Source organism: Aspergillus brasiliensis (assembly GCF_001889945.1).
Source record: "Aspergillus brasiliensis CBS 101740 unplaced genomic scaffold ASPBRscaffold_11, whole genome shotgun sequence".
Lineage (NCBI taxonomy): Eukaryota > Fungi > Ascomycota > Eurotiomycetes > Eurotiales > Aspergillaceae > Aspergillus > Aspergillus brasiliensis.
In genome coordinates this window covers 158,208-180,676 of record NW_027137452.1, presented here as the reverse complement: position 1 = coordinate 180,676, position 22,469 = coordinate 158,208, and the positions used below count along the sequence as shown (strand labels likewise).

The window sequence follows — 22,469 nt, the reverse complement described above, 5'->3', positions numbered from 1 at the left end:
CATAGCTAACAATATCTCCATTCATCAATGTCTTCTCCATTCCTCCTATTCAATTCAACTCCAATCCCTCTATCACACACAAGAAAGTGTCTACACCATGGGCTCCATCTCCCTCACCAACATGACCAACCCCTCATGCCTCCTCTACGGCGCCCACGACGCCCGCTACGAAGACCGCCCCATTCCCACCATCACCTCCCCAACCGATGTAATCACCCGCATCGCCTACACCGGCGTCTGCGGCAGCGACGTACATTCCCCCTGTCTCTTTATCCACCCACTCAGCTCCTCTCCTAATGGATAATAAACAGGTCCACTTCTACCACCACGGCGGCATCCACCGCCCCATTACCCCCACCAACCCGATCATAATGGGCCACGAATCCAGCGGTATTGTGCATGCCACCGGCCCAGCAGTAACCACATTATCTCCAGGCGACCCTGTCGCCCTCGAACCCGGCTACGCATGTCACCGCTGCCACCTATGTAAATCCGGCCGATACAATCTCTGTCGGGAGATGAAGTTCGCCGCGGTCCCGGGCGTGTGTCACGGTACGTTGACGCGGTTTTTCAAGTTACCGGCTGATTATTGCTATCGGATTCCGGAGGGGAGTAGTACGTTGGGGTTGGATGAGGCGACGTTGTTGGAGCCGTTGGGGGTGGCGGTAAGGTCTGTGAGGGAGGTTGGGGTGAGGCCTGGGTTGAGGGTGGTGGTGTTTGGGGCGGGGACAGTGGGCGTGTTGTGTATGCTGGTGGCGAGGGAGTTTGGGGCGCAGAGGGTGGTGGGTGTAGATTTGAGTAAGTGGAAGTTGGGGTTTGCGGGGGATGTAGTTGGTAGTAAAGGGGGTGTTTGGGGGGGTGGGTATGTGCCTGTTGGGGATGGGGAGGATGGGAGGAGGTTGCTGGAGGGGTTTTGTATTGGGGATGGTGGTGATGGTGGTGAGGAAGGGTTTGATGTGGTGATTGAGGCTACCGGGGCAGAGGCGTGTATTAATCTTGGGATGGAGGTGGTGAAGGTGGGAGGGGCGTTTATGCAGACGGGGTTAGGGAGGAAGAAGGTGGACTTTCCCATTGGAACGCTGGTCGCGAAGGAGGTCGTGGTTAAGGGGTGTTTTCGGTATGGACCGGGTGATTATAAGCTTGGGATGCAGATGGCGGTTGAGGGGAGGTTTCCGCTGAGGAGGTTCATTACGAAGATTGTCGGGTTTGAGGATGCGGTGGAGGCGTGGGAGACTACCGCTAGGGGAGAGGGGATCAAAACGTTGATTAGGGGGGTGGATACGCCGGTGGAGTAGTAGATGCATTGATTATATAGTATCTGCGGTATGTGGATGCATTTGCATAACTACTGCATATGTCTATACCCTCTGTGTCTGGGTAGTCAATCTCTTCACCTCATCCTCTATAATCTCCGGCAACGTCGCCTCAATACTCGGCTGTTTCGGCGTCCATCCCAGCACCTTGGCTGCTCTCCTGGCACGTCCCCTCGAATTCAGCCCCCAACTCAGCGCCTCATACCCACCGTACTTCTTCGCATCCTCCAAACTGATCTTTTCCTTCTCGACCCCAGAAAGCAAGCCTAGCTCTGTCGCCGTCAACGCCGTGGCTGCAGCCAACTCACCCCAAACATGCTCCCCATCCTCAGTCAAATAATACGCCCTCTCCCCCCACAGCTCAGGATCATCCCGTCCGTGCACAGCCGCCTCCACAAGCAGTAGATACAACTCACTCAGATCGTAAACATGGATGTCATTCCAAATTGACTTGCCATCCCCAATAATCGGTGCCTTCTTCAGCTGCAACGTCACCTTTGCCAGCTCATACACTTGTCGTCCACGTACAGATACGGGACCTCGACCGCGTCCTACACAGCCACCATTAATATCATCCCCCCGTTATCTTCCTCTATAAAAAAAAAGGTAAACATACCATAAATAGTAGGCGGACACACCAACGCCGTCTTGACTACATCCCCCTTCGTCTTGGCCGTCTCCAGCACCACCCGATCCACATTCCGATGGAACGCATGTTCCGGCAGATTCAACAGCTCGTCCACCCCATCCCAGTCATCATAGACCTTGTCGCTACCTTCTCCGAACACATTTCGATCCGTGTCATGGAACGTCAGGATACCCGTACCCCCGGTATGCAGCCAATACCCGGGCTTTTCTTTGCTGTGGCCTTTTGCTAGGCCTTTGGCGATGGCGTTCGCGGCGCCTTCGTGGTCGGAGGCGTCGGCGGTGTCTGTATTATTAGTATATTGCATAGAGTGGGAGATAGGGAATAGGGGTGAGCATACGCAGAACGATATCCGCTTCAGCGCTCTCCTTCTCCAACAGAGCAGAGTCATCGAGATCGCCGATGACCACTCGGATAGAAGGATACTGGGCATGGATTTGCTCGGCCTTTTCGGAGGTGCGGACCAGCACGGTGTATTTGTATTCGGGATGTTTGGCGAAGATGGCGTAGAGGGCATCGCCGCCGATGTAGCCGGTTGCGCCGGTACTGGAGTCATTGTTAGTGTTGCATCTCTATCGTGAGTTGGGGTAGGAGTATACATGAAGATCTTCGGGAGAGTGGTCATTTTGCTTATGTAGATGTTCTCGAAAAACTCAACTATGAATTGCTTCTATGTATTCATTGAGAACAGCTCGTTATATCTCAATTGAGGGATACAGATTAATAATGCTTTTGATGAAGTCAGTTACAAGCCGATGACGTCGGATTCACCAGTTGGTGATTGATAAGTAATCTCGCTTGCCGCATTCGGTATGCTCGGCCGACGGCTACCGCCGACTGCAGTCCGGGGTTAACTACCCCTTTCTCAACTCAGCTTAGACTCCGCATGCAGGGTTCGACGGTTACCGCTCTTGCAATTGCCGATGGCGGAGATTCGGGTGAATTGTGATGCTGTGATGCTGAGCAGATTAATTTGAGACCGGATGATGCTGGTGTAGGTGTGTGGGCTTAGGCAACAGGATATCTTGAGCGTGATAGACCCATATATTGGGGTGGAGATGGGTCTGGATGAGGTCTCTAGCTACTATACTCACTTGAACAGTGGTCTCCTCCAAGAACAGACGATACATTGAATGAAGAGTCAGTAGAGCGGATGACCCTGAGACTGATCGCTCTGCAACTCAGCTATCCCACGACTGACAAGCACATCAGGGCATCGTGAACTGCGGGTCAAAGATAAGCACTCTGAACCATGGAAGCATCCTAATAAGGTATGCTCCATATCCACCCATATCACTTATCAAAGAAGATCAAAAATTTCTTCACCGGTGGGGTCTCGCCCGCAATGGCATGATCTCGACCCGAGCGTTGCTACGACACTTCTTCACGCCTGAAGAAGCTTGGACGGGATGAAAACTCGACCTACCAATGACACACATCTTAGATGCCGGTTCTCCTCCTTTCTACCGTTCTCATTCGACAGTCGGAAAGCTTCCAAGAACAGGACGCGCTATCCCCTCCATCCAGGTGGGTCTCGGCTTTCCCTGAGGCCTGGCGGGTGAAATTTCTTCCACGCGTGCGACAGATTCATGAGATGGCTGCGCAAAGTTCACTGATCAATAGATACTATGAGCTGTGAGGCTTTGTATGTAGTGATGATCAAAAGGTCTAATACATCAGTACAGTATATCTACTTCGTAGATGTCTAGTATGGGCAGTATGAGCGTTATCCCGTCGTGACCACGATGCATGACCACCCGCATATCTCCGCGGCAAGCTTTTACGTACCAATCGAAGATAAGAAATAGGATCCAGTGTGCATGATGGCTTGGCTACCGGGTGATATCCGCAGTGTCTCTGCGTGTACATAAAGCGGGGTTCTTCGCTGTTGGCCTTTCACTTCCCCCTCTCCTCCCACTGCTTGCTCTTCCTTCAAGATCAGCCTGGACAAAATGGGTGCAGACCGTATTGCAGCGGCCAGTGATGGCGTGACTCGTGAGAAGAACATCGAGGCTCAGAGCGCCTTTGCTTCTACTCTGGTGGCGGATGTTGAGAAGGCGCCTCATGCTAAGGATGTGCCCACTGACAGACCGCATACTAATGTTTATGGATCCACTATTGACACTCCTACTTCTGTGGCTGGAACAGATGCCGTCTATGCGGCTAAGGCGGCGCTGTTGAATCAGGCACTGATGGATATGGGCATGGGATTGTATCAGTGGTTGCTGTTTATCATGACCAGTGTGGGATGGTTTCTCGATAGTGTATGTCAATACCTTCACAAATAGTGAGGGGGAATCTGCTAACGATACAGTTCTGGTTGATGTCCTTCACGGTCATCGCCCCCTCCAGCGCCAATGAAGCCCAGTTCTTCTTCACCGACAACAAAGAGGCCTACCTCTTCATCAGTCTGTACGTCGGTTTGACCACCGGCGCCACCGCCTGGCCCTGGATGTCCGACGTGCTCGGCCGGAAGTGGATCTTCACGAGTACCCTAGTCCTGATGGGCATGGGTGGTCTCGTCGGCGCCGGAATGCCGTCTTTCACCGGTCTTTGTGTGGTGGGCTTCGTGGTCGGCTTTGCCGTGGCCGGTAACCAAGTCGTGGACGCTATGATTCTGCTCGAATCCGTGCCCGCGTCCCACCAGTTCCTGGTTTCTATGCAGGGTGCGCTCTGGGGACTGGGTCAGCTGGTAGCAGCGGCTGTTGGATGGTGAGACACTCACTACCAAATTAACAGAAACATTATCTAACAAGAGTAGGGCCTTCATCGCCGAATACACCTGCGGCACCGGTCCCGACGAGATCAGCACCAGCTCAGCCCTCTCCCACCAATCCCGCGCCGACCACTCCAGCAGCAGCAGCAGCAGCGCGCAATGCCACTACGTCTCCAACAAGGGCTGGCGCTACGTATGGTGGACCTTCGGCTGCATGACCCTCTTCCTGTACCTGTGCCGATTCGCCTTTCCACTCCGCGAAACCCCCAAGTATCTCCTCTCCAAGCGCCGTGACGCCGAAGCCACCCAGCTCGTCAAGGACATTGCCGCCTACAGCAACCGCAAGACCTGGCTGGAAGAGTCCTCCTTTGCACGGATAGACTCCACGGTAGATGCCAGCGCCCCTGAGTCCCGCCGCCAGTCGCGCACCAAGTCCCTCTTGTCCTCTGCCGGGGCCATCGGCCTAGCCGTGGTCTGTCTCCTCTGGGCCATCACCGGGTTGACCTTCACCCTGCACAAGACCTACATCAGCAAGTACCTCGCCACGAAAGGCGTCGACGCCGTGTCAGCTACCTCCGTGACTACTGGATACCTGTACAGCCGGTACCTGTATGTAGCGCTGTGCGCGATCCCCGGCCCGATCGTAGTGGGACTCCTCATCGAAGCGAAGGGATTGGGTCGCACGCGTACGGGATCGATCGTCGCTGTGCTGACGGGTCTGTTCATGTTCCTGGCGACGGTGTCGCGGTCGAGAGATGCGCTGCTCGCGTTCGAGTGTATCCTGTCGTTCTTGCAGATGGCGACGATGGCAGTGCTGGTTACGTACTCGGTGGAGGTGTTTGCCGCGCCGTTCCGCGGCTTTGGGCTGGGAGTGGTGGGATTCTGTTGGGGAGTGTTTGGGTTGATTGCGAGTATTATCACGACGTTTGAGGGCGCTGTTGCTGATGGTGCGGCGGTGTGGTTCTGTGGTGCGGTTTGGGTGGTGATGGCTGGTGCTTGGATGGTTGTGCCGGAGACGAAGGGACGGGCTGCTGCTTAACTTGATGAACCCTTGATATGGTATGATGAGATATATGCTGAGTTGATGGCAGAAACTTAATGGGAAGTAATGAATGGATCTATAGACAAGAACTTCGGGGTTCTATCTACAACGCCCTCCTATACCTCTGGTAAAGAATCACCCCAACCCCAAGCACAGCAGACACCCCTAACAACCACTTCGCATACCCTGCTCCGCTCTCTTGCTTTGTTCTGATAATCTTCGGCTTCCGAACCATATACCACGGCACAAAATCCCCAAAGGCCTCTCCCTCCCGCACCAGCTCAAACCCATGTTTCTGATACACCGGCCTCGCCATCGGCGCAGAAATCACAAACGTCTCGAGACCCTCTTCATCTGCACGATCGGTGCCCCACTTGATCATCTCCGATGCGACGCCTCGTCGTCGGTACTCGGGGTGAGTGCAGATTATGTTGAGGACTGAGCAGTTAGTCATATTGCATCCCCAACAATAAACAACAACAAAGTAGGGAAAAGGATGTCATACAATAAAACCTCCTCTCCCCCATAATCCCCCCCGTGACAGTCTTCATCTGCTCCAGCACTTCCTTCAAGAAATCTAAATCGCCAACGTTGGATGGGTACGTCGCGACGAGTTCTTCGAATTCGTCATCTTTCCCTTCCTCCTCTTTATCCTTCTTTTCATTGTCATTTACTGGAGGAGCAGGTAATATCCACTCGAGAAACCCAGCCAGCTCATTATTATTCTCCGTGTCGATGACCTTCAGAATATGATATTTATTCACTCCCTCGGTCAGTTTCCGGGTAAAGCTAGCGACCCACAAGGCGTGGATCTCGGGAGTATTGGGCCATAGGCGCTGGTCGGTGGGGGTGTTGAAGCATTGGAGGTAGAGGGTTACGAGGGCGTGTGCGTCGGATGGAGTGCAGGGGAGGGTTTGGAGCATTCTGATCGATTATTCTTAAGGTGTTGTCGTGTGGTAGGTGGTTAAGGTGAGGTGGATAGGCAGAATAATAATTCCAAGTGGGAAAAGGAAGATTTAATAGCTACCTGCGCCGGCTTACCGAGATTACGGATTACGGATTACGGGTCATATGCAAACGCTAAGAGCCTAAGATAGTCGTAGGATTGGACTAAATCGCGCTAAATACGCCGTCAGATATAGATGGTTGGGGGGTGAGATGAGAACATTGCCGGCCATTGGGCTAGTGTGCAGCTAAGATGCATTAGTGGTATCTGTCAGGCCACCCGTCCGTTTACACGGTACATTTGTTATTTCGCTTAGAAGTTGGATGATTGTATTATGATTATCGTAGACATTAACATTATCATTATATTCTAATCCATAAAATATAGGTAGTGACCTCTGTGCCGGGTCTAATGGGTCTTCTCTAACATGACAGGCTCCGGACTCCGCACGGGACTCGCCATTCGCGGATCATGCGGGTAAGACTGTGCCTGTGCCTGTGCCTGTGTTGGAGCCTGTGGATATGGCTGTGGGTAAGGTTGTGGGTACGCCTGCGGCTGCTGTCCATAGCCGTAGTTGTGTCCCTCTGCTTGAGGTTGTTGTTGTACCTGACTTCCCTGTCTCGGCAGAAACGCCCGACGATTCAGTCCCTCCCTCGCATTCGATCGATTCTCTCCACTCTTCGTCGCCTCGATCTCCCTCTTCACGCCCTCATACATATACTCGATGAACTGGATCTCATCCTGGATATCCAGTGAACAACCGGCTAAGCACAGCTCGCGCTCGCGCTGCTCAATATACTCGCGAATATTCCGCCACTCGTTCTGGTAGTGTTTCAGTCGATCCGGCAGCCCCGACCCCTTGAGGTAGGTCAGCACGCCGGCCATGATGGTGTTGATGGCGCCAAAGGCCGTGACAGCGGAGTGGGGACCACTGGCGGCGCCGAGGGCCGTCAGGGCGGCGGCCACGACGATCTGGATCCCCAAGCAGACGTTGATGAGGATACTGAAGAAGCGGTAGCGCGCGGCGGCGGATTGCTCGGCGCGGACGACGCGCGTGTAGATGCCGATATTGGGGGCCGTGCGGCTGAAGTGATGCAGGGTGTTGAGGGCGGGGATACTGTCGATGCCGGTGAGGGCCCGGAAGACGAGAAGTTTGTCTTGGGGTGGGATGAGGGAGCTGGCTTGTGTCGTGGAGATGGTGAGAGGGTGTTTGTTGGCGGGTGGTTGTGTCGGCGGCGGCATGGCGCCGTGTGTTGGGATGTTGGTTGGAGGGCTGGGCGCAGGCATGGTACTCGCGCTGCCATTGGGAATGGGGATGTCATAGGGAGGGTTGGTGTGGTGCGAGTGTCCTTGTGGCATCGGAGGCAGGCCTTGTTCTTCGCGGTCGAAGGCGGCGTGGAGGAGCCGTCGGGCGAAGTTGGGACGGCGGTTAGGAACGACCATGGTGAGTTGCGGATGAGAATGAGGTGAAAAGACTGGTGGATTTTGTGCGATTGCGTCGCTCGTGAAGAGGGTCCAACCCCTTTATTTGTAGCGGGGTGGTGCTTGATCCAAGCTCCCATGCGCAATTTCCGGCATGGTGTTGTAGTCGGTGATAGGTTGCTCAGCACACCGTGATGGACGCCACCATTGCTGCTAAGGACGGATATGCCGTGCGCTGAGCGGATGAAATAGCGGAGAGAAGCTGAACGACCGCCTGCATTGGTCCATTATTGAGGTGTCAGACCGTCGAGGGTTCGGCGGACAAAACTCTGAAGATAGGAAACTGGCGGGCTGGACCCTCGACCCACAGCGATCGACACAGTTCGGCACGAGACGTGGGACGTGCACCTTGGCCAGCAGTGAGAGCAAAGAGATGGCAGTTGGAACCGATTGGTGTGTCGACAGTGGGCCGTTCATGGGGGTCATGCAGTGGATGGCTTGGGAGCAGCTGAACGGGCCTGGCGTTCCTGAGCGCTGAATGCCAGTGGATAGTCAGTGGATGTGTTGGATGGAACTAGCAGAGGGATCGCGATGTGATTCGCCGTCTCATTGTTCCGGTCGTGATGTGACAAGCGACATGAGTCCGGCTGATGGAGAATTGTCCAAGCAAACAATCACTTCCTGCAGGGAAAACAAGCTCTCAGTTGCCCGTCCACCCGTTCGTGGCGGGTTCACCCGCTGTGAGTCTGTGAGTCTGTGTGTGTTGTCGGAGAAAAGGTTGGTGCCCGATGAACCCGTGTTCAGCATCCCGTCTGGCATCTCCACAGCTGACTGATTGACAGTAGGTTGAGATTGACTGGTCGCAAAACAGGTCACTAGGGTGATGGATGGCGGGCTGAAGCGATGCCGGTGTCCGAACCATGGATGTGAGGCTGTCAGATGCAGCGCAATCTTGGGACTGCAGCTGTTCAGCGCGTCTGCAAGCGAACCGCCGATCGGTCTGGCTTTGCCGGCCGAGGCTAGAGTCTTGGAAAGTCTTGGAATGAGAGACTGCCATGAAGGAAGCCATGAAGCGATGCCATTATCCGTATGATGTATAGACCTCTGGTATGTCTTCTCGGTTACACGGCCGGGGTGTAGAAAGAAGAATAATGATAAGAAGATGGTATTATCTCTGTTATCTCCTTTGGATTTATTCTTAATCTCCGCTTCTCCTCATCCGCGCTTATTAATCCATCTCCAACCGACTGTGGCTCATTAAAAGAAGCGCAAAAGATCCCCTCAATGGCGCCATTGCTGGCATTGATCTCAATATAACCCAGATATTCCAATTCACCCTCTTCCTAACTACTTACACTCTAACTACTACTTGTCTTACAATGGGCGAAGCACCCCCCGTCAAGGATCACCTCCTCATCGCCTACGGCCGCGATCTGCCGCAATGGCTGGTCGACGAGACGCAGGCCAAATTCCCCGACGCCGAACTTTCCGTCCTGCAGCTGCCCAATTTCGCGCCAATTCCTGCTGGTCGGTGCTCATACCTGCTTCTCTGTACTAGATATCATTAACTAACTACGAGTAATAATTCCAGAAATCGCTCGCAAAACCACTCTCCTCGTCACGTTTAGCAACCTCCCTGCCCCCGAAGATGCATCCAAGTAATCCCTCCTCTCCCCTGTTACCCAAAAATCAGACACCAAATTAATATATAATCAATATAAATTCATCTAATCAGCTATTCTAGAATCAAAATCATCCACTCTCTCTCCTCCGGCCTCGACCACCTCCTCTCCCACCCCATCGTCAAAGAAACTTCGATCCCTCTCACCTCCAGCTCGGGGATCCACGGCCCCCCGATCGCCGAATGGACCATCATGAACTGGCTCGTCGCCTCACGACGCTTCATCTACACCCACGAGAACCAACAGAAACATAACTGGGCCAAGAACGTCGATTTCATGAATACCATCCATGACCAAGTCGGTAGGAAAGTTGGGATTCTCGGATACGGAAGTATTGGACGGCAAAGTAATCCTCCCCCTTTCCCTTCACACCATTCCCATGTATCCATCTGCGAATGAAGATACTAACACAAATGGTAAAGTCGGCCGCGTCGCCTCCGCCCTCGGCATGCAAGTACACGCCTACACAGCCTCACCGCGCCCGACGCCATCCTCCCGAAAAGACATCGGCTACATCGTCCCCGGAACCGGCGACCCTGACGGCACGATCCCTGTCTCCTGGCACCATGGGACAGATAAGGCCTCCATTCATGAATTCCTGTCCCTGGGACTGGATCACCTCGTCATCGCGTTGCCGCTGACTCCGCAGACGACCCGTCTGCTCGGGGCCGAGGAATTCGACATCCTCAGTCGGGGTGTCTCTGCCAGTCGACCCCGTCCGTATCTGACGAATATCTCTCGTGGAAAGGTCCTCGATCAGGATGCGTTGATTGAGGCGTTGAAGACGGGGGTGTTGGGCGGAGCGGCGCTGGATGTGGCCGATCCGGAACCCTTGCCCGAGGAGAGTCCGTTGTGGGAGGCGCCGAATGTGCAGATTAGTCCGCATGTGAGTTCGGCGGGGAGGGAGTATATTCCGAGATCGTTGGATATACTCAGGGAGAATGTGGGGAGGTTGGAGAGGGGGGAGGAGTTGTTGAATGCGTTTAAGAGGGGGAGGGGATATTAATCAATTATCCTTACGGAGATAATTAGATTATGGTATTAGGTAGGTTCGTGTACATGACTTTTGATATTCATATTATCCATTCGTAGATAGTTCATACATACATATAAATAACTAACTAGTTGACTGAGAAAATCATTATTGACTAAGCCATCCCCGAATACCCTCCTCGGCCACCACGCCCAGCACGCCCGCTCCAAGAACCGTCCACAACCACGGGTTCACTACCTCCGTGAGACCGGGCCAGAAGCTGTTCTTCTCGCGGCGCCAGCTCTGCAGCTGCTCGTACTTGTGCAGATCCTCCGTACGGTACCGTGTCTCCTGGCTGGCTTCGGTCTGGCGGTCGCCGCCGACGAAGCGGAGGAAGACGTAGTTGGCCAGGGGGCCGAGAAGGACGATCGGGTTGAAGTTGTTGGCGACGTTGAGGACGGCGAAGGAGATGTGGACGAGAGTGTCGCCGAGGTAGCTATTTTAAATCAGCACGAATTGTCCAAAGAGTATAAGAGTAAAGAGACGGCAGCTTACTTAGGGTGTCGGACAATACTCCACACGCCGTGCTTGCACAGATCGGTCCGTTCCTGACGGTGCATCTCGAGCTGTGCATCGGCCATGACCTCCATTGCAAATCCAGCGCCGAAGAGCGCGACACCAATTGCGCGCACAGCAGACTGGACATCACTGTCCAGCGACAATGTCGACGAAGTCAACCGGAACGGCACGGTGAAGGGCAGGGCAATGAGAGTGAGGAAGGCCGCCTCAGGGAGGTATTGCTTCAAGAAAGCCGAAGTCCAGAACCCATTGGGGTCTTCCTTCTTCAGCTGGTCGTAGCGCGGGTCATCTTTGCCGCGGGTGATAGTCCGAGAAGCGATGCGGGTGAAGAGCCGAGTACCCCAGACCGTTACACAAGTCAAGAGCACCTTTTCCGTCCAAGAGAGAGTCGACCAGGCAGTTTGCGGAGAGATGTTGTGGTAGTAGACTTGGTGGCCAATGGCGCTCCACCAGGCGTTGATGACTTGGCTGGAAGGCCAGCACCAGTCCTTGATTTCAGCGCGGTCGGTAGCCTTGGATGCGATAAAGGCAGCGATGTCAAGAGTCGTGTGGAGAGTGAAGGAGGGGAGGATGGTCGATTTGAAGATCCCGATGTCGGCCGTGTGAAGCCGCGGGTGAGGGTGAGGGTGCGGGATATAGTCGTTCCCAAAGGGAGCGCTCCCGGATACGTTCATGGTGACTGACAGATCACTCAACTGTGGTTGAGGTTGGAAGCAATCGGGCTTATGGGAGGATCTGGATTGGTTTTATAGAAGGGGTTGCCAGTTGATGTCAGTCTTATGTAACGGCGTCATGACGATGACGTCCGCTGTTTGCGGGCTGGTGGAGCCGCCCTGCCAGGGCCAGACTGGACCCTGATCGGGTCTGCCGAGGTTCAGGTCGTGTTCAACTCTCAGGTGAATAAAATTGATTGGAACTAGTCTTACTACCTTGTAATTCACATCTTGGGTCTAAGTAGAGTTGTTGGATGCAAAGCAGGTCTTCAGCTAGCTGGCGCCGATAAGATAAGATAAGATAACAATGTAATCACTTGGAATGCCCGCGCTGCGCTAAACGAGAGAACTTGAAGTGCACATCCGGCAACCCCGACCGTTCTTCAGTCCGGTAATTGCTCTGCATCAAACTGGTGAGTCGATTTCTCCAGAAATCAATCATCGTATTTGTAATTTCATGTGAAGGGTTAAATGCTTCAAATTGGTCCCCGCATCCGGTATACAGATCTGTCTTGGTTATATGTTCGCATGTGGTCGATATAAGCGAGATGTCCGCCTGTTGGGTCAGACCGAGGTTATATAATTCACACCCATCTGGAATGTTTTCCAATGGCAATTTGTTTGTGTTGATCCTTCGGATTTTAGCTATGCCATGTTCACCCTGACCTTGCACGTTGTAGCGCATTAGATACGACCGTGGGTCATGTGGGCTCAGCACAGGCTTCCCGGTCGGTTCGTCTTCCCGGTCGGCATCTGGGTGCTTGTGAAGTGCAGCCTTAGCGGCGAGATACCGACTGAGATGGGGAGAATTTGTTGTGGTCGGGTTTCGACTTTTCAGTTGTTCCCGGCGTTTAAGGATAGCCTCCCTCTTGCGGTTCTCAAAGTCGAGTGCACGTCCCAGCTCGTTGTGATTATTCTCAGTAAGCTGGCGTAGAGTAGCCGAAGACCTCCCTAGTTCGGGCGCGTTCCTTTCTCTGGGTTCGGAGTCTATCGTACTTCCAAGCAAGGGAGAACCAGCTCCTTCAGGCTCTGCTTCAGCTTCAGCAAAGACAGCCTCAGCATCGAGAGTTTCGTTCTGAGTCGTAGCAATGCCAATCTCTATTGAGCCTTGGCTATCTGGTGACGTTTCTAGTGAACCGAATCGTTCTTGCGCCAACTGCTGCAATGAGCGCTCGTCTCCATTTTCCATCGGTACCTCACCAGGAGTTGACTGAGATATCGAGACTGAAGTTCTCCCTAACCAGCTATCAAGAGCTCCGTTTCTGGGATACCTGCCATGGCCACTCGAGGATTGCGTTATTATAGGAAGGGGACTTCTAGGCGTCCCTGGACTAGACAGCGAAGATTGACCTTCAGTCACGTAGCCGGGGGCAGTCGTTGAGCTGGCAGAAGGACTTGGTGGGAAGGCCCTTGGTGAGCCTCTCTGCAATGTCTCCCGTGAGTTTCTTCGACTTTCTGTCGGATATCGCACGAATGCATGTCCGAGTGCCTTGTCAGTAGATATGTCGGGTGTCGGCATCGGCATGCTTGATTTAGAGATTGACCAGGAGTTGCCGGCCGCGTTTCTGGGCTCCGCACAATTTTCCGTGTGCGAGCTGCCTGGATCCTCTAGAGCCGGCGCCAACGGTGTCGAAGAAGAGCCACGAGTGTTTGAGTGCGTTCCGTCCGGACTTCTCCGGGCAAGAAGCAAGCCAAACGAGTTCTGATAGGAAGGAGGCTCTTTTCCCTTATTGGCAGTCCTTGGTCTCTCGGTTGGCTTTGCCTCTACTCCGTACACGTCACACAGTAGGTCCTCCACCAGAGAAAGGAGTTCTTCCTGGTCTTCGAGGAGGACATCATCTTTGGCGGGCTCGATATTGACGTCGTAGCTTGCATTAGTGCACTGGAGGTGAAGGCACAACAGTGGATCTGTAACGTTTGGAGATGCCCCCTGACTGGAAGCAACCGAGCGAATATAAGACTTATATAGTTTCGCAACATCTTGCGCGATCCCTCGGGTAGTCGATAAGGGCCTGCCATCGATACTGATATACTGACCCGAGCCGTTCATTTTGGTAAGGTCTGGCACTGTTAGTCACACTCAGAGACTAGAGGGCAGCTACATACCGGATGCTAGATTCGGAAGAAGTGCGAGGATCCTGAATGGGCTGTCGCTCTGATTCTCGGGTGGCCAGAGCTTGAGAAGACAGCTTGAGGCAACTTCAGTGCCCACAACCTTCATTACTGCATCTACGAGATTAGTAGTGTTGCCCGGAGCATACATCCAGTTGTTCGCCTCTGTCTTTGCCTTGAGGACCCGCAAGGAAAGACGTTTGGACGGTTGAGCAATAGCGTACGCTTGCACGAGCTTCTTGATTCTCACGAGCGTTTTGGCAGCGTTCTTTGACGTAGTCTGTCTTCGGACAGGGATGTGTTTGAACAAGTCCGTTATACGAACACTGGTGCCTACTGGATGTGACGTACGCTGGGTACTACATGGGTCAGCTCTGGATTTGGCCCAATAGGGAGTGGTATCACCTCAGAAGCTCCCCATTCCTGCCGTATTTGATAGAAGAACCGACCGGCTCATGGTGTTCTCTGGTAGTGATCGTCAAGCCACCGGATACCTCGGCCGCACTAGCAAGTGCTTCACCTCTGAAGCCTAGAGACTTTCCGCCGATAGTTCTAAGATCGTCGACGGACTGAATCTTGCTAGTGAAGGTGCGTTTGCAGACAAAAGGGTGATCACTGGAAGGGATACCGTGCCCATTGTCCTTCACTTGTATTACGTCAAGGGTATTCTGTGAGATCTCAATAAAGACCGAAGTTGCTGCTGCATCCAAGGCGTTGTCCAGGAGCTCCTTGACAATGGAGCAGGGATCGGAAATCACAGACGCGGAGCCAATTGCCCGCACCGCTGATGGGGGGAGCGCGGCGATTGGCATCCTTAACGGAATACAAGCAATTGGTCAGTCATCAGGGTGGTTTCCATGAAGAATATCAATGAATGGGTTCGAAATATATATTATACAGCAAGGATTAGATGGAATATACAATGCAATGGATGTCCTGGAAGATCAATGGTGATTGAAGATGGCAGAAGTATTTCCACGCACAACACGGCCGCTGAGCACGTGAGCTGAGTCAGCCGCACCACGTGGCTTGTCGCCAACAACAACATTCTCGCTTTCTATCATTCATCGCGTGCTTGCAGTGGATGGATTCGGAGATGTGATGTGCAACCAGCATGGCTAGCTCTTCTTTCCGGTTGTCGCAACTGGCGATTCCATCGGTTTGCATCTTAATTAGCTTCCTCGCATACAGCTCACAGTACTTCTTCCTGTACTTCGAGCCAGCTCCACTCAGAGACACCGAATTATGGCGCCTTAACATCTTTGCTCTGTGCATATGGATATGCTACTATCGAACCTGCACTGTAGATCCTGGTCGCATTCCCAAAGACTGGAAGCCATTAGACAGTAAGCAACTGGAAGCCGACCGTGCTAGTGGTCGTCAACGATGGTGCCGTAAATGTGAGGCATACAAGCCGCCAAGAGCCCACCATTGCCGGACGTGCCAAAGGTCAGTGGTCTCAACAAATTAGATTAGCTTCGTACTGATGCTGGCTTCAGATGCATCCCTAAGATGGACCATCATTGCCCATGGACCTCGAACTGTGTCTCGCACTTCACGTTTCCTCACTTCGTGCGTTTTCTGTTTTACGCCGTAACCGGAATGTCTTACCTTGAAACTCTTCTCTATGAGAGAGCATCAATAATTTGGGCCTCCCGAAATCGTCCAAGCGTAAGATGGTTGCTCTAGACGAAACTACGCAAGCTGATGCAGATTTGCTTAGTATTTGGGCCCTAGTGCGCTGCAGATCGGCCATTTATTTGTTCTCCTCGTAATCAACAGCTTCACAGTCTTCTTTCTCATGATCCTCCTCGGTCGGACCATCTGGTCTATGAGCATCAATACGACGACCATCGAAGAATGGGAGATTGAACGACATCAAACATTAGTCCGTCGGTCCCGCCACTTTGGCGGGTATTTGACCGGACCGGGCGGGGTCAGGATTCGAATCAAGAAGCAAGAATTTCCCTATGATATTGGGATCTGGTCTAATATCAAGGCTGGAATGGGAGGATCTGCAAATGTTGGTTTGATCTTCCCGTATGTACCATCTGAGCTGCGAGCTAATATGCTTTCTAGGTTCTAAGCTGGTTTTGGCCATTGGCCAGGACACCTGACCGTCGGACGGAATTAGAATTCGAAGTGAATGATTTCGAAGGTTTGTGAAATTTGCTTTGTGACACCCAACTATTAATCAGGGACTGACGTCCGATAGATCCCGATGTTACCTGGCCGCCTCCCGACCCGGATAGGATTCCGGTTACAACCAGAGCTGCAACAGATGATTCCGAGCCTCGGACTCCAGAAATATATGCCCGTGCGGGCAGCAGATCTATTGGTACTTCGAAACATTTGCCCAACGCTAGTCAGGAAATTAGACGCCGCAAGCGCTTCCATGATCGAGCGCAGGAAGAGATCAACCAAAGCGCCTCTTCTCGGGAATCTTCCCCGGGTTATAGTACAGAGCCAGAAGATGGCGAGGAAGGGTGGAAGAACTCTGAGGGCGAAAGGCTACGGGACTTTGGAGTGGAAGAGGATGTTGAATTCTACGACGAAGAGGACATCCCGCTTGCAATTCTGATGCAACAGAGAGCGCAACAACAATAAGTATTCCTTGATTCGCTTGCAGCTACAAAATACATCTCGTACATATATTACCGTGCCAATAATAATTGCATAGCCCTCAGTATGCTCATCCTGGTCATCCTGTTCCATGCTCAACGTAGCTTGCAGTATTCACTTGAACCAAGTTCAGGTGCTTACTGCCACAATGAAAACCCGAAATTTTCAGTATGGCAATCAACGACATCCTCAGCCTACCTGTAGTGTTGATCATACGTCCTTCCTCAGCCAGTTTGGAAGTAAATAGGGTTCTTGATATACTCTGCCAGCTTCTCCCGTACCCACGCATCCTGCTTATCACCAGGGGGAATGCTGCTCACAATGCCAGTTGTGCTGCCTCCACCCAGCAGCACCGCAAATATTCCCCGCAAATGGAGATCATAATAGCCTGGGATGCTTAGGTCGAATGGCTGGGATCGCTTCCATAGCTTTTCCACCGTTTTAGCCTTGTAAAATTGTTCATTCAGCCCCAACGCCAGGATTCTCGGGTGGATGCGGTAGGACTCGGAGCCGATAGCAGGATCGCCCAGAAAGTAGCTGCCCCCCGAACCCCAATGTTGCGCCGTCGGAAAGCGCTCCACAACATCATCTTTAGATGTTGGCGTGCGAGCTGACGAGATCTGCCAGGGCATCACCGGGACATGAAGTTCCATGCTAAGCGCTTCACAGAAATCAATGTGTCGGCGCCATTCGCGTGGGGCAAAGCAAAAGTTCGAGGGATAGCTTGCTGATGTCAGGTCGTCACGTTCCCAGCGGTCCACGGCCAAGAAGTCGACAGGAGGAAGCTCATTGTTTGCCCTCTCGGAAGCCTTGTCGGGCCATACTCCAAGTTCTCTCAGGTAGCCTGCTGTTTTCTTCGCCTTATCGGAGGCCAAGTTTTCATCCTGGTAAATCCACAGCGCGCCACTTTCCTCCCCTGCCCAAAGATTTACTTGCCATCCCAGTGAAACAGCAGGGTTTCCAGTATCCGGATCCTTCGTCAGGGTCCGCACCAGCCAGTGCAGTGCACGCACGTATCCACGAAGTGTGTTGTCAATGTCATCCGGGATAAGATTGATCTTATCCTCTTCATTTCGGTACTTAAGGGCTTCTTTCAAAGAATCGAGAAACGGTACTTCCTGGTCAGCGCCATACTTGAGCTTTTGGCACATGCCGATGAAGTCCGGATTGAGGATGATCGCGGAGCGTATAGGGCGGGAAGCGTGCCCACTCTTCATGGTAAGTTGAAGCGCCTGTATAGTATTCCCCAGACTGTGCTTATGCTTTTCGGTGCTGGTTAGAACGTCTTTATCTCCACCGGAAAGGTTACAGGTATACGATATCAACACTGGCAAGACAGTGTGATCGGTACCAATGGCTTTTTCAATATTACTTGCAAGGCCAATAACTTTTGGTGTTTTTTCTTGCTCCTCCGGTAGATCAACATCGTCATCGCCGGCGCCATTGGAGCCGGCATATGAGAAGATTGACGACGCAGCAGCTTGGACGAAGTCTGTTAGGTCATCATCATTGTCTTCTAATGTCTTAGGTTCGGTGAGGTACTGGGTGCAGCCACCGAAACTCAGAAAGTTGGGGAAGCCAGGGACATTGAGATTAACGGCGAGATCTACCTGCAGTTCCAGCACAGTGGTACCATCGTCGCTAACGCTGAGGCTGGGGTCGAAAGTAACATTATACAGGATCCCATTCTCGATGAACCGGCTTGCCTGCACTTCGTAGTCTCCCGGGGCCACCGGCAGTGGAAATTGGGGGTTTTCTTCCTGCATTTTCACCTTGGTCTTGTAGATGAGGCCCGTCGCTTTCTGGATCAGATGCACCATTATTGTTCCCGCGCTAGTAGGGTCCTGTTTGTTTAGGTTTATAGGCAGTTTGACAGCACCCGGTACATGTACCTGATGCTGGCGCACATCGGTAGCAGTGAACGAGACGAGTGCATTACGCGATAAATCAACTTGCTTTGGGGTGAAGTCGTACTGAACGTTATTCACAATAATTGAATCCACGCTTGTAGTTGCATTGCCAGCTGGTGGGAGCACACGACGTGGCTTTGTGGTCTGTGGAACGAAGCTCCAGAAGTCGTAGAGCGGACCCCCTGCGTCGCTGAACTTGACATGCAATTTCTCTCCTTCGAGCCCAGGGATACCATCAACTACCACATCTGTCGAGCTGTAATGGTGAACATCGTACGTCACGCTGATAGTTGGGGCTGTCTTCCCTTTTTCAACCTCCAACTGGTCCGGTTGAACCTTCGCGGTGGCAACAGTGGTTTCATCGTCCGTTAACAATTCTATAGCAGAAACTTCGTATTTGCCACGGTTCAAGGGAAGGTCAGTCTTTTGATCGAATGGTACTTCGCTCATGACAATTCCATCGTCTTTCGTGAAGACCACCGTCTGGTTGACGGTGGTGATCCCATCCGGTCGAGCATCGCATGCGATTGGAACGGTACCGGTCTCATCAGGCAGATAATTCTTCCAGAGACGCACCGACTTCGTGTAGCGTACATCTCGAGGATCGCCGCCCATTCCCAGCTGGATAAGGCTGGCTACAAACGTGTCGGGCTCCTCGGGCCAATCACGCTTAAAGGTGAGCTTCAAATGGACTTCGAAATCGTCACCACTCGGGAAATTGTCATCCTCAACAGTGGCATCGTACCAGGGCGACGTCGAGACATTGATATCCTTAGACTCGACTTTGACAGGTACCAGCGACGTGATACCCAGAAAGTCATCCTCGGTAAATTCCACAGGATTGTTGTCCTTGTCGCGTAGATCCTTAATATCAATTTCACCCCAGCTAGGCGATGAAGAGCTTGCTGTGACAGTGGCGAAAACTTCGTCACCTGAGTCTGTCGCCTGTGGTCGACGGAAGTAGTTCATGATTGCAGTCATGGTTGCGGTTTCTTAACGCAGGGCTGTTGGTTTTCTTTCCTATAAAGAGTAGACTAGATAGCAAATTGATCTGTGTTCGTAGTCTCCAGGATACTCCAACTCAATCATATGAGAGGGGACATATTTATATATCAACTGTTCCTCGGTCTCGACTAGGAAGATATGCTCAGCCCAACTATGATAGACGTGGACCAGATTTACGTTTTTGCCACTTGTGGCTAGCTGGCTTCTCGGAATACGCGCGATTTACAGGCGAAAGAGACGTCATGAAGGATAGTAGCCTGTCGGAGACAGCGAGACATAAGCCTTGCAGCCTGTTACTGTCGTAGTAGCATCCCATACAGCGAGGTCTCAAGGGGGGGGAGTGCGATGTTCTGGTTGGCTCCCTATTGATAATATGACATGTACAGTGTCTTGAACAGTAGTATCATGCCGCTTTCAGGCTGGAGTGGTTAGTAGATAGGTAATATACGCTGCATTTGGATATATCCCCGTACCTATACCATGGCTGGTACATTATCCGTCCCCAACAGCAAGCCCACCATGATACTCTACGGGCTTTGAGGCGACCTCTCAGGCAGCTGAGGTATTCGTACCGGATACTAGACATCTTGTGTGATATGTAAATCCTCGCAATGAGAAATCAACAAATACCTGGCGAAAGTGCAAGCGCTAAAATTCTTCACGATCCGGGCATGCTGCCCGCGTGCTCAAGCCCCCTAGAGCGGTAGGGCTCACTTTCCCCAGCGCAGCTGCGTACAATTGCGTGACATCAACTACCAAGGAGCTTCTCGGGCTTTTCCGCGTCTAAGCCGACATGTAGAGCGCCAGCGGGGGATTCGGTTATTAATTCTGCTCAGCGAGCTTGGTATCCGCTTACATTGCATGTGGATACGGGGGATCTGTCTTTCAATACTATTTCCCTTATTTAGTTTGAACGATTACTCTAATTCTTATGCTGTGTGTTACTCAGTATTGCACGCGTAGGGATAGCGTTGTGGGATTGCAGTAGAACATCATAGTCAATTGCATGTGACGTTTATAGCTCAGCCGAATTACGGTCCCACTGTATTACAGGGACTTTTTTTTTTTTTGGTGCTTTCAGTATAATCGGGCATGAACATCAGCTCAAGACAAGACAAAGTTCATGCGTCATGACTGCTGCTCATGTTGCATCCTAACGCGACTGTCGTAGACATCCTCTATTACCAAAGTCTCATCACCTGCATGCATCCATGGATTGGGATTGGTAGTGAATATATGACATAGCAGCAGAAATCACAGTTGGAAGGCGGTCTCCGTTGTTAGGATTACCAGCTTACATTACATCAATATGCATACTGTTGACTGCAAGATGTAAATGGAATGACTGACGTTTATTATGGCTAGCAGGGGCATAAGCCACGGGTAAGTCATACGGTAAGTTTGCCTTAGTCTTGTTTGTGTACGCAGAGAGAACATCCCAATGGCAGTAATGGCGAATGGTGAATGACGGGAGACTAGGGGAACATTCTATGGGGTCTGAAGACCGTAGGTTAAAACTCAATCTGGACAAGCCACGGTTATATGCCTGGCGTGTTTAGGTCACGTCAAAATGACTCCCTGAACATACCTTCATCCCACCCCAAGGTCTGGGCAAGTCTACTAATATCTAATAGCCGAGCCATACTCGGAAAATACAGCTGAAAAGGCCGCACAGGTTATAATTAGCTCTCATCGTAAGAGATTCTCGATAGCCAGAAGTATCAAGAATCGTTTGTGTGTTCAGTCCACCAAGATCCCCAAATAAAGGGCCGCTTCATGCTGCTCTCAGGAACACGATAATCCATTCTACAGTGACAATCACTACCGTAAGCAGTCATCATTGTCAGATAGCTAAACATTATGCGCCTTTAAATGGTGCGTACCTTGTGCTTGGAGACGCTGTTACAGAAGATTCTTGACCAGGGTAGTACATTCCAACAGTCCCTGTCTTTCAAACAGCCACCTCCCCGCGAATGTTACCTTGTGAGGTTCTGTCCTCACACATCCAGTAATTAGTTGTTCAGATCAGTACTGGGGCAATCGAGACGGTAATAAAAGTACAGACGTAGTAGCAGCGTTTGATCATGCAATAATTATGCCTCTCGGTGGGTCGTCTATCGGGGACCACCCTGATGTCGTCCTTATGGGCTGCTCTAGGCCAATTCCTGCAGTGGTATCATCAGTCGGCAGTCATTCCTTGGAGTAGCCCAGCGCGCGCAACCGTGGAATGTGAGCCCCGCCTGTCAGTCCAGGCTGTGAACAACTCTCTTTCACAGAGGAAGACTACTATGATCTATTTTCATGCCAACTGATATGGCACAGGTATGATGTCTAGTCCTCTAAACCTTATGTTACAGAACAGTTTAGCTTATATCACTTCACGGCATAAAGATGCACTAAATCACTAGAATTAGGCCTCGGTAGCAATCCACCTCAATACCTTCTACCACAGCCATTCTAACTCCTGAGGTCCCATAAACGGGGCCAAAGAGTAGATTACTTACTTCGACAATGATGAAGTCTCGATCTTCCCATTGGTGGGCACCAAATCAAGATTTGGCAGAAGTAGATGCAATAATATCATATTTATTGTTATCCTATTATCACGGTAGTTATCTGGTTCCTTTGATCCAAGAAGACCACAGTTACATTCAACGGAATCAGCATCAGAGCGAGTTACGAGCTTTTCCGTTTAACTACATCACTAAGGAGGGTGCATCATGATATATGGACTCTTCAACCGCCGCCAGGTAAATCACAGCGTGGCCGGGTTGTGATTGAGAAAAAC

The 22,469-nt window shown here is 51.9% G+C and overlaps 10 protein-coding genes across 10 annotated transcripts; 4 read left to right on the top strand and 6 right to left on the bottom strand.

The window, feature by feature from the left end:
* Nucleotides 1-103: 103 nt before the first annotated feature.
* Nucleotides 104-1,788, top strand: ASPBRDRAFT_46142 (uncharacterized protein). The gene has a single exon (XM_067625567.1). The coding sequence runs from the start codon at nucleotides 297-299 to the stop codon at nucleotides 1,293-1,295; it is 999 nt and encodes a 332-aa protein (XP_067476112.1). The 5' UTR covers nucleotides 104-296; the 3' UTR covers nucleotides 1,296-1,788.
* On the bottom strand, nucleotides 1,359-2,584 carry ASPBRDRAFT_57427 (uncharacterized protein; the record flags this gene model as incomplete). Its single annotated transcript, XM_067627739.1, has 4 exons — nucleotides 1,359-1,864; nucleotides 1,930-2,244; nucleotides 2,300-2,505; nucleotides 2,559-2,584. 4 exons carry the CDS (start codon nucleotides 2,582-2,584, stop codon nucleotides 1,359-1,361), a joined length of 1,053 nt encoding a protein of 350 aa, XP_067476111.1.
* A 1,295-nt stretch (nucleotides 2,585-3,879) lies between these two features.
* Nucleotides 3,880-6,128, top strand: ASPBRDRAFT_46141 (uncharacterized protein). The gene is made up of 3 exons (XM_067625566.1): nucleotides 3,880-4,223; nucleotides 4,274-4,671; nucleotides 4,721-6,128. The coding sequence occupies exons 1-3, from the start codon at nucleotides 3,912-3,914 to the stop codon at nucleotides 5,712-5,714; spliced, it is 1,704 nt and encodes a 567-aa protein (XP_067476110.1). The 5' UTR covers nucleotides 3,880-3,911; the 3' UTR covers nucleotides 5,715-6,128.
* ASPBRDRAFT_46140 (GNAT family N-acetyltransferase) lies at nucleotides 5,330-6,687 on the bottom strand. The gene is made up of 2 exons (XM_067625565.1): nucleotides 6,223-6,687; nucleotides 5,330-6,155 (listed from the first exon to the last, which is right to left on the bottom strand). Exons 1-2 carry the CDS (start codon nucleotides 6,638-6,640, stop codon nucleotides 5,821-5,823), a joined length of 753 nt encoding a protein of 250 aa, XP_067476109.1. The 5' UTR covers nucleotides 6,641-6,687; the 3' UTR covers nucleotides 5,330-5,820.
* A 384-nt stretch (nucleotides 6,688-7,071) lies between these two features.
* ASPBRDRAFT_131967 (uncharacterized protein) lies at nucleotides 7,072-7,905 on the bottom strand (the record flags this gene model as incomplete). Its single annotated transcript, XM_067618384.1, has 2 exons — nucleotides 7,072-7,158; nucleotides 7,270-7,905. 2 exons carry the CDS (start codon nucleotides 7,903-7,905, stop codon nucleotides 7,072-7,074), a joined length of 723 nt encoding a protein of 240 aa, XP_067476108.1.
* Nucleotides 7,906-9,464: 1,559 nt separating this feature from the next.
* On the top strand, nucleotides 9,465-10,773 carry ASPBRDRAFT_132151 (D-isomer specific 2-hydroxyacid dehydrogenase family protein; the record flags this gene model as incomplete). Its single annotated transcript, XM_067618407.1, has 4 exons — nucleotides 9,465-9,612; nucleotides 9,677-9,743; nucleotides 9,830-10,113; nucleotides 10,190-10,773. The coding sequence occupies 4 exons, from the start codon at nucleotides 9,465-9,467 to the stop codon at nucleotides 10,771-10,773; spliced, it is 1,083 nt and encodes a 360-aa protein (XP_067476107.1).
* A 135-nt stretch (nucleotides 10,774-10,908) lies between these two features.
* ASPBRDRAFT_198449 (DUF1295 domain protein) lies at nucleotides 10,909-11,993 on the bottom strand (the record flags this gene model as incomplete). Its single annotated transcript, XM_067621207.1, has 2 exons — nucleotides 10,909-11,236; nucleotides 11,296-11,993. 2 exons carry the CDS (start codon nucleotides 11,991-11,993, stop codon nucleotides 10,909-10,911), a joined length of 1,026 nt encoding a protein of 341 aa, XP_067476106.1.
* Nucleotides 11,994-12,140: 147 nt separating this feature from the next.
* On the bottom strand, nucleotides 12,141-15,048 carry ASPBRDRAFT_183085 (putative DNA mismatch repair protein). The gene is made up of 3 exons (XM_067619994.1): nucleotides 14,550-15,048; nucleotides 14,139-14,503; nucleotides 12,141-14,093 (listed from the first exon to the last, which is right to left on the bottom strand). Exons 1-3 carry the CDS (start codon nucleotides 14,954-14,956, stop codon nucleotides 12,346-12,348), a joined length of 2,520 nt encoding a protein of 839 aa, XP_067476105.1. The 5' UTR covers nucleotides 14,957-15,048; the 3' UTR covers nucleotides 12,141-12,345.
* Nucleotides 15,049-15,258: 210 nt separating this feature from the next.
* On the top strand, nucleotides 15,259-16,751 carry pfa4 (putative palmitoyltransferase with autoacylation activity Pfa4; the record flags this gene model as incomplete). The annotated part of the gene is made up of 5 exons (XM_067627738.1): nucleotides 15,259-15,593; nucleotides 15,644-15,815; nucleotides 15,868-16,167; nucleotides 16,224-16,302; nucleotides 16,360-16,751. 5 exons carry the CDS (start codon nucleotides 15,259-15,261, stop codon nucleotides 16,749-16,751), a joined length of 1,278 nt encoding a protein of 425 aa, XP_067476104.1.
* A 239-nt stretch (nucleotides 16,752-16,990) lies between these two features.
* On the bottom strand, nucleotides 16,991-19,657 carry ASPBRDRAFT_77189 (uncharacterized protein; the record flags this gene model as incomplete). Its single annotated transcript, XM_067629351.1, has 1 exon — nucleotides 16,991-19,657. The coding sequence occupies one exon, from the start codon at nucleotides 19,655-19,657 to the stop codon at nucleotides 16,991-16,993; it is 2,667 nt and encodes an 888-aa protein (XP_067476103.1).
* Nucleotides 19,658-22,469: the final 2,812 nt, after the last annotated feature.

What these genes read in the sequence shown, in the direction of transcription:
- ASPBRDRAFT_46141 (XM_067625566.1), top strand. Translation starts at nt 3,912, where the DNA reads ATGGGTGCAGACCGTATTGCAGCGGCCAGTGATGGCGTGACTCGTGAG. An exon ending in TGGGATGGTTTCTCGATAGT is followed by an intron (nt 4,224 to 4,273) that starts GTATGTCAATAC and finishes CTAACGATACAG; the next exon opens with TTCTGGTTGATGTCCTTCAC. An exon ending in GTAGCAGCGGCTGTTGGATG is followed by an intron (nt 4,672 to 4,720) that starts GTGAGACACTCA and finishes TAACAAGAGTAG; the next exon opens with GGCCTTCATCGCCGAATACA.
- ASPBRDRAFT_46142 (XM_067625567.1), top strand. Translation starts at nt 297, where the DNA reads ATGGATAATAAACAGGTCCACTTCTACCACCACGGCGGCATCCACCGC.
- ASPBRDRAFT_46140 (XM_067625565.1), bottom strand. Translation starts at nt 6,640, where the DNA reads ATGCTCCAAACCCTCCCCTGCACTCCATCCGACGCACACGCCCTCGTA. An exon ending in GGGGGAGAGGAGGTTTTATT is followed by an intron (nt 6,156 to 6,222) that starts GTATGACATCCT and finishes CTAACTGCTCAG; the next exon opens with TCCTCAACATAATCTGCACT.
- ASPBRDRAFT_183085 (XM_067619994.1), bottom strand. Translation starts at nt 14,956, where the DNA reads ATGCCAATCGCCGCGCTCCCCCCATCAGCGGTGCGGGCAATTGGCTCC. An exon ending in AGGAATGGGGAGCTTCTGAG is followed by an intron (nt 14,504 to 14,549) that starts GTGATACCACTC and finishes TGACCCATGTAG; the next exon opens with TACCCAGCGTACGTCACATC. An exon ending in TCTTCCGAATCTAGCATCCG is followed by an intron (nt 14,094 to 14,138) that starts GTATGTAGCTGC and finishes TAACAGTGCCAG; the next exon opens with ACCTTACCAAAATGAACGGC.